Source organism: Salmo trutta, chromosome 19, assembly GCF_901001165.1.
Source record: "Salmo trutta chromosome 19, fSalTru1.1, whole genome shotgun sequence".
Lineage (NCBI taxonomy): Eukaryota > Metazoa > Chordata > Actinopteri > Salmoniformes > Salmonidae > Salmo > Salmo trutta.
The window spans coordinates 54,492,705-54,505,922 of record NC_042975.1 but is presented as its reverse complement, the minus strand read 5'-3'; the positions used below and the strand labels follow the sequence as shown (position 1 = coordinate 54,505,922).

Below are 13,218 nucleotides of genomic sequence, written 5' to 3'. Positions count from 1 at the left end.
ATTGTCTGCTGTTCGCGGCCCTATGGGGGCACGAATTGAGGAAGAAGGTACGAGCTGGCCAAAGAAGAGAGCGGGGACGACCAATAGCCTGTGCGGCCCAGAAGCAACTGGTTAACCAGCATGTGTCTACGGCTCCGGAGTCGGAGGGGGCGCCGGAACCCGATCCCCCTAGGGAACCCCTGGAGGAGGAGCCCATCCTCCCCCTCCTCGATTTCGAGGGGCCAGTAGAGACCCCCACTGGCGGTCAACTGAGGGGACAATTTGGAACGGCCCAGTGGGAGAATCCGAACTTGAAAGCTGCCGCCGCCCAAGTGATAGCGGTGGATGGACAGCTACTTCCGGGGATGAGTGACTGGCGATACCCCCATTTTCAAATTAAGAATAACCTTTTGTATCAGGTGTCGCGCCAACAGGGGGAACTTCGAGAGGTATTGTTGCTGCCCCGACGGTACGTAGGAACCATTCTTCAGCTGGTCGGTTAACTACACACGGCCTGATTTCGAGGCAGGGGCCGACAGATAAACAAAAAATGTTTACAAAATGGAGTACCGTGATAAATGAACAGTCCAGCAGGCATCAGCTATGTAGCCATATAAGCAAGCTAAATCTGAAGTTGTCAATGAATAAGCCAATGCAACCTGTGTTGCGCTTACTACAGATAGATGGACCTCCAGGGCTATAGAGAGCTACTTAGTGACAGCCCCTCACATTACCCCGGAGTGGGAGATGAGAAGTACCAGTGCTACAGACCCACCCTCTTTATGAGTGTCACACAAGTTCACATCTTTTTCTCTTTGTAAGAAAACATTATAGCATAGGCCAATACAATGTCTGAGCCATGTTTACAAATTGATTTCACACGCATATTGCACTTAATTTTTGTGTTGTTGATGAGTAATCATGTGTTTTAATGTAAGAAAATAGTGTTGGTATTCCTGTTTTATTTTTTATCCTCTCATCAGGCATTATATGACTCAGGAATACCAACACTTTGTATTTTCTTAAATAAACAAAAAATAACTACAGTAACTGTTGGCATTTCATTTTCCTGCTGTACTGAAAATGGATCGAACGGTGACCCCAAAACAGCAATACGTACCGAACAGTGGGTTTGGTGAACCATTACACCCCATTACACATTTTTGTATCTGCAAAAAAACAGTCCACTGGCACTCAGCCAAGGATCATGGACTGTGACTATAATGATGGCCTACCTGACCCCTGGTATATTTAGCCCCAGTCTCCCCTATGCATTCATCGCCAATGGTCAGCACTAACGAACATAAACCATGCCGCTGCTAAAAACTCTGGTTCTAAAAGGATGCAGTTCACACATTTTGGGGATTTGAGATTTAACAATAGAAAGCCCTGTGACCCTACTCTTTTAACAGTGGCCATCAAAACTGATTTCACAAGGTGTTTCACTGCGACCCAATGACTGGGCATGCATGTTTCTCTCCCTGTGCGGGATATTATTTTCTCGCACAGAATGCGACAAGCTGGCCAATTGAATAGGTAAACTATTCTACTATGGGGTTGCTGTTGCTTTCTCATATTGTTGGCTGAGGTAAAGTAAATATGGAAAACAATCTTTCATTAGATAATTCAAAATTCGCAAAATCAAAGGTACCGAGTCTTTGCTCCGCCTGGCTCTCATTTGGATCATAGGAGCCGCATCTCAGCCCCGGCGGGACCCGGCCCAATTTAACCCCTGATGGTAGTGTATGTATCTGATTTTAGTGAGTATCTAATTGTAGTGTATGTATCTGATGGTAGTGTGTGTGTATATATCTGACTGTAGTGTATGTTTGATTGTGTGGGGGAATTATTGTAATCAAAAGGAGAGTCTTTTAGATTTCTTCAAAACCATCAAACGTTATTATTTAATTACTGCAGTAAGGGAGCTGGTCGGTAATCACCCCTGGATGGTGATCACTTGAGACTCAAGCAGCTGGTTTGAGCCACAGCATCTTTATTATCACCCCTGGATGTGATCACTGAGAACTCAACCAGCTGGTTTGGAGCCACAGCATTTTATATCACCCTGGAGGTGATCACTGAGAACTCAACCAGTCTCGGTTGTGCCACAGCATTTTATATCACCCCTGGAGGTGATCACTGAGAACTCAACCAGCTGGTTTGAGCCACAGAATTTTATAGTAAAGTCCATCCTCCTTCAGTCTACATGACACACAACAGATTTGTGGAATGGGTCACAAGGTTAAGATTTGTATGAAAGATACTTAGAATTCACAGCAAACAGTATCTGCTGTAAAAACTGTTCTCATTGTGTAGAGACCAGGGTCTGTCCCTGGAGTCATGTCTCCCTGGTACCATATAGAACAGAAACATTAACTCATGCTTTGGAATGCGGTATCACCCAAAGACATGGTAAATCTTACAGAGGCCCATCCTCAGTAGAACACACACAGATGAGCGTTCTAACAACCCCTTGTTCTGTTGAATAAAACAACCATTTGATGCAATTACAGCATTATAACATCATCTTGCAATTTTGCTCTCACAATTGTTTATCTGTATCCTATATTCAGGCCCTGGAGGACTTAGTGAACCGTCGTCTGGGCACAGAGGCCAGTGTTCTGTATGGCTCCAGACTGAGCAGGCATCTCACCCTGGCCAGAGTACAGCTCATACTGGCCCTCAGCTCCACCATACACTCCCTGCCTGAACCTCAAGGTAACAATACAGTACTCTAACAGATGTTTTTTCCTCCAGATTAATTTTTTTAACCTTCGTTTAAGCAGGGAGTACAGTATGCTAAGACCACAGTCTCTTTTGAAGATTAGCCCTGCATGAACACATCAATAAACAACAATTACACTATACCTATCTATATACAGTGAACAGAAATATAATTGCAACAATTTCTAAGATTTTACTGAGTTACAGTTCGTATAAGGAAATCAGTCAATTGAAATAATTTCATTAGGCCCTAATCTATGGATTTCACATGACTGGGAATAAAGCTGTTGGAATACATCTGTTGGTCACAGATACCTTTAAAAAGTAGGGGCATGGATCAGAAAACCAGTTAGTATCTGGTGTGACCACCATTTTCCTCATTCAGTGCGACACTTCTCCTTTGCATAGAGTTGATCAGGCTGTGACCTGTTGAATGTTGTCCCACTCCTCTTCAATGGCTGTGTGAAGTTGCTGGATATTTTCGGGAACTGGAACACGCTGTCGTATACGTCGATCCAGAGTATCCCAAACGTGCTCAATGGGTGATATGTCTGGTGAGTATGCAGGCCATGGAAGAACTGGGACATTTTCAGCTTCCAGGAATTGTGTACAGATCCTTGTGACATGGGGCCGTGCATTATCATGCTGAAATATGAAGTGAGGACGGCAGATGAATGGCACGACCATGGGCATCAGGATCTCATCACGGTATCTCTGTGCATTCAAATTGCCATCATTAAATGCAATAGTATTTGTTGCCCGAAGCTTATGCCTGCCAATACCATAACCCCACCGCCAACATAGGGCACTCTTTTCACAAAGTTAACATCAGCAAACCGCTCACCCACACAACGCCATACATGCTATCTGCCCGATACAGTTGAAACTGAGATTAATCTTTGAAGAGCACACTTCTCCAGTGTGCCAGTGGCCATCGAAGGTGAGCATTTACCCACTGAAGTCAGTTACGATACCGAACTGCAGTCAGGTCAAGACCCTAGTGAGGACGACGAGCACGCAGCTGAGACAGTTTCTGACAGTTTGTGCAGAAATTCTTCGGTTGTGCAAACCCACAGTTTCATCAGCTGTCCGGGTGGCTGGTCTCAGACGATCCCGCAGGTGAAGAAGCCGGATGAAGAAGTCCTGGGCTGGCGTGGTTACACGTGGTCTGCGGTTGTGAGGCCGGTTGGACGTACAGCCAAATTCTCTAAAACAACATTGGAGACGGCTTATGGTAGGGAAATTAACATTAAATTCTCTGGCAACAGATCTGGTGGACATTCCTGCAGTCAGCATGCCAATTACACGCTCCCTCAAAACTTGAGACATCTGTTGCATTGTTGTGTGCACATTTTAGTGTGGCCTTTTATTGTCCCCAGCACAAGGTGTAATGATCATGCTGTTTAATAAGCTTTTTGATATGCCACACCTGTCAGGTGGATGGATTATCTTGTCAAAGGAGAACTGTTCACTAACAGGGATGTAAACAAATTTGTGCGCAAAACTTGAGAAATTAGTTTTTTTGGGGGGTGGAACATTTCAGGGACCTTTTAGTTCAGCTCATGAAACATGGTACCAACACTTTACATGTTGAGTTTATATTTTAGTTCAGTGTAGTTACAAATCAATTACACAATACTGATAAATCAGGAGTTCAGAAAATCTATCCACTTAACTCTTTCATCAGTATATTTTCATTAGAATGAACTTGTGGACATTTCCCCCTAATGTTTGTTTGTGTAACGGCTCTCATATAGAGGGGACTAAGACGCAGCGTGTTGAGTGCTCATAATTACTGTTTATTAAACTCAGAACACTAAAGAAAATAACAAAGAGAAAACAATCAGTTAGCAGTTCTCAGGTACTGAAGACTACACAGAACACAACTAAACAGAATACAACTGCCCACAAACACACTAGAAAAAAACCCAACATAAATATGATCTCCAATTAGAGACCATCCCAAAAACCTCCAACATAGAAATAGAATACTAGAACAAAACGTAGAAATAGAAAACATAGACAAACCACCCAAAACACCCCCTGTCACGCCCTGACCTACTCTACAATAGACAATGACATCTTACTAGGGTCAGGACGTGACAGTTTGTGTCTATCTTGTTCACATCCCACTGCTAGTCAGGGACATGAAGGAGATTCAAGACTTTTGACTAACACTTCTGAACAGCTATGGCAGGGGGATACACAGTAGGACTGTACAATATTGTTTGTTGATATTCTCCAGATATCTCAGATGGGGCGGTGCGTTGCAGTGTTGTGAGGAGGACATCCAGTACCCCAGGTATCCCTAACTCTCCCCCCGGAGAGAGGGATAGTGACAGTGACAAATCACACAGTGGCTCCCCCACCAGGGAGCCCAAAGGACTGCACCTTGACCCCCAGAAAGACAAGCTCACCCTCAGCAAATTCAAGGTGTGTGTCTCTCTGTAGAGTGTACATTAGGTGAAATAGAAAGTCATTAGGTGACATTTGTTTAGCACTTTCACCTTTTTGTATTCTTCCGAGGATGGATTAATTGAAGTATATATTTGCATCTCGGCCTTCTTGGATTTTTCCTTTTCATAGTTTGAGAACCTTTTGCACTCTACATTACGTGACACCCACCAAACCATGCACTAGTCATGTTTTTTAAAGTAATTTTTAAATGTTTTACTCTTAAGAATTGCCTATCTGATTGATTCAGCCTGAAGTCACTGTGGAAAAGAGCATCTGTTAAAATGCTAAAATATAACTTGCATTTTCTGTCTGTGTGGAGACCCTGTGTCTACCTCCAGCCCTAACCTCTCTCCTCTCCTGTAGGCGTTACTGCTGAGAGAGGTGTGTCGTCTCCTGAGCCCCCAGCTGCAGCTCTGTCTTTCCTCTCAGCTCCACTCTGACCCTGAGGAACTGGAGCTGGCTATAGACACCTACCTGCTACTGTCTAACCTCTACCTGCAGCAAGGCAAAACCGCTTACAGGTGAGGTAAAGGACTGTATCCTGTGTATAAATGTGTTTGTATTCACCCATCTATCAAAATTCTGTCTGTTTATTCTTTGCAGTGCTGACATGGCAGTGTCTGCTATGAGTCTGCTCCAGAACTCTCCCATCATTCTGAGGGGAAGCCCCTCCCCTGTCCACAGACCCCTCTCCTCCTCCCTCAGAAGACAGTCCAGACCTAAGAGTGAACAGGTACCTACAATCACCTCGTATTTACCTCTCTTAACTGTACCATAAAATGCTTTTTGCATAGCTAGACTTTTCAGAATTGTCTTTTGACCAACAAAAAGAAAGTGATTTTGTTTTATGTCATGACTCAAAAGGAAACATTTGGGAAATTCGGTTCCTTATATTCCCCCTGCCACTCAGAACCAGCCAAGACCTAGAGGTAGCTGTGTGTGTGTGTGTGTGTGTGTGTGTGTGTGTGTGTGTGTGTGTGTGTGTGTGTGTGTGTGTGTGTGTGTGTGTGTGGTGTGTGTGTGTGTGTGTGTGTGTGTGAATACCCTCCCCAGGGCGGTATGAGGGAGGCAGAGCACCATGCCCCCAGTCCACAGCCAGGTGACTGTCCCCAGGCAGTAGAGGCCAGAGAGAGGATGGACCGGGCTCTGTGGCTCCGCTGTAGACTGGCTGTGGTACGCAGTCTGGTCGCACACATCCCTGGCACTGCCATCTACCCAGGTAATTGTGTGTATGTGTTGATATTAACGCTTGTCCTCTTACCCAGGGCAAGTAAAAAAAAAAAATGTCCGAATGGACAAGTGAAAAAAATCACGCAAAAATCGCAATATCAAATAATTAGGATACACCGATCAGAATTGGATCAGAGTGTCCTCCGAATGCGAAGTGTTAATTATTGTGGGCGTGCATTGACAGGCACAAGCGGTCTTTCAATCATGCAGTCGCGAGATTTGTTTTTGAGATCAAAGCCAGCTTAGCTGCGTGTGCACATTTGTTGATATTCATTGCTTGTTAGTGAGTTATTTGTCCAGTTATAGCACATTTGTGGTCAGCAATGACAATCCTGGAAAATCACCTGCGTGTGTGCCAGTGGGTGTTGTCAGAGGAGAGAGAGAGCGAGAGACATTGGGCAGCAGGTAAAATTATGATATAGCCTAGCCAATTCAAAACATAGTGTAGTTTGGCTGGTTAACTATTTAGCGTGTAGCATGTATTAATGTCATGTCTGATGTCGTAAAATAAATGGCCAACTGCGTGTTGATACGGTTGTTCGAGTACAACCGCAAATGGCCAACACGCAGTTGATATGGGTGTTCGAGTACATCCGCAAATGGCCAACTGCGTGTTGATACGGTTGTTCGAGTACAACCGCAAATGGCCAACACGCAGCTGATACGGGTGTTCGAGTACAACCGCAAATGGCCAACACGCAGCTGATACGGGTGTTCGAGTACATCCGCAAATGGCCAACACGCAGCTGATACGGGTGCGCCGTTGATTTTTGTATTTTTTTTATTTCACCTTTATTTAACCAGGTAGGCAAGTTGAGAACAAGTTCTCATTTACAACTGCGACCTGGCCAAGATTAAGCAAAGCAGTTCGACACATACAACAACACAGAGTTACATATGGAGTAAACAAACATACAGTAGAAAAACAAGTCTATATACAATGTGAGCAAATGATGTGAGATAAGGGAGGTAAAGTTAATAAATTGGCCATGGTGGCGAAGTAAATACAATATAGCAATTAAAACAATGGAATGGTAGATTTGACAATAGATGAGTGTGCAAAGTAGAAATACTGGAGTGCAAAGAAGCAAATTAATAAATACAGTAGGGGAAGAGGTAGTTGTTTGGGCTATTTATAGATGGGCTATGTACAGGTGCAGTGATCTGTGAGCTGCTCTGACAGCTGGTGCTTAAAGCTAGTGAGGGAGATGTGTTTCCAGTTTCAGAGATTTTTGTAGTTCATTCCAGTCATTGGCAGCAGAGAACTGGAAAGAGAGACGGCCAAAGGAGGAATTGGCTTTGGGGGTGACCAGAGAGATATACCTGCTGGAACACGTGCTACGGGTAGGTGCAGCTATGGTGACCAGCGAGCAGAGATAAAGCGGGACTTTACCTAGCAGGGTCTTGTAGATGACCTGGAGCCAGTGGGTTTGGCGACGAATATGAAGCGAGGGCCAGCCAACGAGAGCGTACAGGTCGCAGTGGTGGGTAGTATATGGGGCTTTGGTGACAAAACGGATGGCACTGTGATAGATTGCATCCAATTTGTTGAGTAGGGTGTTGGAGGCTATTTTGTAAATGACATCGCCAAAGTCGAGGATCGGTAAGATGGTCAGTTTTACGAGGGTATGTTTGGTGGCATGAGTGAAGGATGCTTTGTTGCGAAATAGGAAGCAGATTCTAGATTTAACTGGATTGGAGATGTTTTATGTGAGTCTGGACGGAGAGTTTACAGTCTAACCAGACACCTAGGTATTTGTATTGATGAAGACAATGCTGCATACTCCGGTTTTAAAACCGTCTCTCAAGTGCTCAAAATTGTCTAGGATTCTCCGCTATTCAATACTGGCCATGTAATTCTGACAGAGTTAAAATAATATTAGAATGGCCTAATTGACAAGTAGCCGAACTCCTATGTTGTCATCATCTTCCCTGAACACTGAATATTTTAGCCTTACAAATAGATCAATATCTTAGTTAGCTACCTCACCCACTGTGGCCATTTAATCCCTGATTCATTGAATGAGGGAATTATTTTATAAAAACACAAGTATTTGGTTGTAATTGTAATGTTGCAGGGTGGCCAACCATCCTCCAGGAGAGCTACTGGGTGTGCAGGCTTTTGCTCCAGTCCTGCTCAAACACACATTGTAAAAAATGAGCTGCTCAACAGCACCTTGATAAGCACACTGGTCTGTTTGAGCAGGGTTGGGTCAAAAGCCTGGACACCCAGTAGCTCTTCAGATGGAGAGTCTATTACCTATTACTGCAGTATTTGACTTTGTGGGGAGTGTCTTTCTCAAGGCCACAACGGCAGGAGATATATTACATGGTACCAGGGACCAGCAACCTTCCATTGTCAATAGCAGTGATAATAATGAATGTTATTTTGTGAAGTGGTTTCTTGCATCATACAACACCTTTTTGGCCCATGGTGTTAGACCATTTTTTGGAGGGGGGGGACAAGTGACTTGAGCTTTCAGGCAAGTAAAAAAATCAGTCCTACTTGTCAAAAGGACAAGTGGCTAAAAAAGTTAATGTCAAGCCCTGCACCTCATATCAACTTACACTCCAACTCTTTGTTTTATTCTATTGTTGCTCTGTATGTGTATGGTACATTTTCCCCTAAATACAGTGCATTTTGAAAGTGTTCACTTTTTCCACATTTTGTTACATTACAGCTTTATTCTAAAATAGATTACATCATTTTTCCCCCTCATTAACCCCTCTTTTTTTCCCCTCATCACACAGTACCCCATAATGACAAAGCAAAAACAAATGTTTATATTAAAAATATAAAAAACATATTTATATAAGTATTCAGACCATTTGCTATGAGTCTCGAAATTGAACTCAGGTGCATCCTTTTTCCATTGATCATCCTTGAGATGTTTTTACAACTTGGAGTCCACTGTGGTAAATTCAATTGATTAGACATGATTTGGAAAGGCACACACACACCTGTCTATATAAGGTCCCACAGTTGACAGTGCATGTCAGACCAAAAACCAACCCATGAGGTCAAAAGAATTGTCTGTAGAGCTCCGAGACAGGATTGTGTCGAGGCACAGATCTGGGGAAGGGTACCGAAACATTTATGCAGCATTGAAGGTCCACAAGAACACAGTGGCCTCCATCATTCTTAAATGGAAGAAGTTTGGAACCACCAAGACTCTTCCTAGAGCTGGCCAAACTGAGCAATCGGGGGAGAAGGGCCTTGGTCAGGGAGGTGACCAAGAACCAGATGGTCACTCTGATAGAGCTCCAGAGTTCCTCTGTGGAGATGGGAGAACCTTCCAGAAGAACAACCATCTCTGCAGCACTCCACCAATCAGGCCTTTATGGTAGAGTGGCCAGACGGAAGCCACTCCTCAGTAAAAGGCACATGACAACCCGCTTGGAGTTTGCCAAAAGTCCCCTAAAGGACTCTCAGACCATGAGAAACAATTTTCTCTGGTCTAATGAAACCAAGAGTGAACTCTTTGGCCTGAATGGCAAGCGTCACGTCTGGAGGAAACCTGGCACCATCCCTACAGTGAAGCATGGTGGTGCAGCGATGCTCCTTATCCAACCTGACAGAGCTTGAGAGGATCAACAGAGAAGAATCTGAGAAACTCCCCAAATACAGGCGTGCCAAGCTTGTAGCGTCATACCCAAGAAGATGTGTCAAGCTTGTAGCGTCATACCCAAGAAGACTCGAGGCTGTAATCGCTACCAAAGGTGCTTCAACAAAGCACTGAATAAAGGGTCTGAATACTTCAGTTTTGTATTTTTATAAATTTGCAAACATTTCTACAAACCAGTTTTTGCTTTGTCATTATGGGGTATTGTGTATAGGTTGATGAGGGGGGGAAAATGACGTAAACAAAATGTGGAAAAAGTCTGGGGTCTGAAAACTTTCCGAATGCCTGTATGTATCTTACAAAAGGCGGGACAGGTTACATTTAGGTATGTGCGTGTCTTATACTATCCTGTGTGTATGTGTACACGTACGTAGGTATGGATAGTAGTGTGGAGGCCACCCAGCTGTTGAAGGAGGGTCTACAGGAGGCTGAGGTGTGGGGAGATCCAGACACCAGAGCCCTGTTTCTCCTCCAAGGGGCTAGACTAGACACACACAGAGGACTGCCCCGCGAGAACAGCACCTCACTGCTACAGGTAGCTAACAACCACACTCTCACATTACAATAGTGCTGTCACGATACCAGAATTGGACTAGGTAATACCAGGTTTAGTATCACAATACTCAATGCCAAAATGATACTCGATACCACAGCAAAAAAAGAGAGGATCATTTTTTTGTAGAAATATCCATATTTACAATGAGTGTATTATTCAACTGTATGTCCGATAGTTGAATTCCTTTGTCTCTTCTTCTCCCGCTCTCACCCCCCCCCCCCCCTCTTTTATTGTCTAACAAGCCGTCATATCATGTTAGTCCAATAGGGACGTATCATTGTCTAACAAGCCGTCATATCGGGTTAGTCCAATAGGATGTATCATTGTCTAACCTCTCTAGGGCAGGCGGGACGATATCGTCCCACCTACGTAACAGCCAGTTGAATCCTGTGGCGCGATTTTCAAATACCTTAGAAATGCTATTACTTCAATTTCTCAAACATATGACTATTTTACAGCTATTTAAAGACAAGACTCTCGTTAATCTAACCACACTGTCCGATTTCAAAAAGGCTTTACAACGAAAGCAAAACATTAGATTATGTCAGCAGAGTACCCAGCCAGAAATAATCAGACACCCATTTTTCAAGCTAGCATATAATGTCACAAAAACCCAGAAGACAGCTAAATGCAGCACTAACCTTTGATGATCTTCATCAGATGACACACCTAGGACATTATGTTATACAATACATGCATGTTTTGTTCAATCAAGTTCATATTTATATCAAAACCAGCTTTTTACATTAGCATGTGACGTTCAGAACTAGCATACCCCCCGCAAACTTCCGATGAATTTACTAACAATTTACTAAATTACTCACGATAAACGTTCACAAAAAGCATAACAATTATTTTAAGAATTATAGATACAGAACTCCTCTATGCACTCGATATGTCCGATTTTAAAATAGCTTTTCGGTGAAAGCACATTTTGCAATATTCTAAGTAGATAGCCCGGCATCACAGGGCTAGCTATTTAGACACCCAGCAAGTTTAGCACTCACCAAAGTCAGATTTACTATTAGAAAAGTTTGATTACCTTTCCTGTTCTTCGTCAGAATGCACTCCCAGGACTTCTACTTCAATAACAAATGTAGGTTTGGTCCAAAATAATCCATAGTTATGTTCCAACAGCGACGTTTTGTTCGTGCGTTCAAGACACTATCCCAATGGTAAATAACGGTCACGCGCACGGCGCATTTCGTGACAAAAGATTTCTAAATATTTAATTACCGTACTTCGAAGCATGTCAACCGCTGTTTAAAATCAATTTTTATGCCATTTTTCTCGTAAAAAAGCGATAATATTCCGACCGGGAATCTGCAATTAGGTAAACAGCCGAAAGAAAATACAGCACAGGGTCGAATCGGGCACGCGCCTAATTCCTTTGTCCTCTTATCGGCCACTTGGCAAAGGCGATTATGTGTTTCAGCCAGAGGCTGCCTCGTCATCGTTCAACTTTTTCCCGGGCTCTGAGAGCCTATGGAAGCCGTAGGAAGTGTCACGTTACAGCTAAGATCCCCACTCTTCAATAAACAGAGACAAGAAGAACGACTCCTTGTCAGACAGGCCACTTCCTGCATGAAACCTTCTCAGGTTTTTGCCTGCCATATGAGTTCTGTTATACTCACAGACACCATTCAAACAGTTTTAGAAACTTTAGGGTGTTTTCTATCCAAAGCCAATAATTATATGCATATTCTAGTTACTGGGCAGGAGTAGTAACCAGATTAAATCGGGTACGTTTTTTATCCGGCCGTGTAAATACTGCCCCCTACCCCCAACAGGCTAACAAGCCATCATATCGGGTTAATCCAATAGGGGCGTATCATTGTCTAAGAGCGTCTGCTAAATGACGTAAATGTAAATGTTAGTCCAATAGGGGCGTATCATTGTCTAACAAGCCGTCATATCGGGTTAGTCCAATAGGGACGTATCATTGTCTAACAAGCCGTCATATCGGGTTAGTCCAATAGGGACGTATCATTGCATTATGTTAACTGTCAATACTATATAGTCGTGGCCAAAAGGTTTGAGAATGACACAAATATTAATTTTCACAGTCTGCTGCCTCAGTTTGTATGATGGCAATTTGCATATACTCCAGAATGTTATGAAGAGTGATCAGATTAATTGCAAAGTCCCTCTTTGCCATGCAAATTAACTGAATCCCCCCCAAATAATTCCACTGCATTTCAGCCCTGCCACAAAAGGACCAGCTGACATCATGTCAGTGATTCTCTCGTTAACACAGGTGTGAGTGTTGACGAGGACAAGGCTGGAGATCACTCTGTCATGCTGATTGAGTTCAAATAACAGACTGGAAGCTTCAAAAAGAGGGTGGTGCTTGGAATCATTGTTCTTCCTCTGTCAATCATGGTTACCTGCAAGGAAACACGTGCCGTCATCATTGCTTTGCACAAAAAGGGCTTCACAGGCAAGGATATTGCTGCCAGTAAGATTGCACCTAAATCAACCATTTATCAGATCATCAACAACTTCAAGGAGAGCGATTCAATTGTTGTGAAGAAGGCTTCAGGGCGCCCAAGAAAGTCCAGCAAGCGCCAGGAACGTCTCCTAAAGTTGATTCAGCCGCAGGATCGGGGCACCACCAGTACAAAGCTTGCTCAGGAATGGTAGCAGGCA

General features: G+C 43.6%; 1 protein-coding gene across 4 annotated transcripts in view; it reads left to right on the top strand.

The window, feature by feature from the left end:
- The window catches only part of LOC115155001 (cilia- and flagella-associated protein 54), a 75,383-nt gene that overhangs the window by 41,554 nt on the left and 20,611 nt on the right, over nucleotides 1-13,218 (top strand). For all 4 annotated transcript variants that reach the window (XM_029701769.1, XM_029701772.1, XM_029701770.1 and 1 more), the window contains 6 exons: nucleotides 2,553-2,697; nucleotides 4,949-5,136; nucleotides 5,524-5,681; nucleotides 5,764-5,893; nucleotides 6,214-6,379; nucleotides 10,388-10,548. In XM_029701769.1, the coding sequence (XP_029557629.1) occupies nucleotides 2,553-2,697; nucleotides 4,949-5,136; nucleotides 5,524-5,681; nucleotides 5,764-5,893; nucleotides 6,214-6,379; nucleotides 10,388-10,548 (948 nt within the window). The remainder of the gene's footprint in view (nucleotides 1-2,552; nucleotides 2,698-4,948; nucleotides 5,137-5,523; nucleotides 5,682-5,763; nucleotides 5,894-6,213; nucleotides 6,380-10,387; nucleotides 10,549-13,218) is intronic.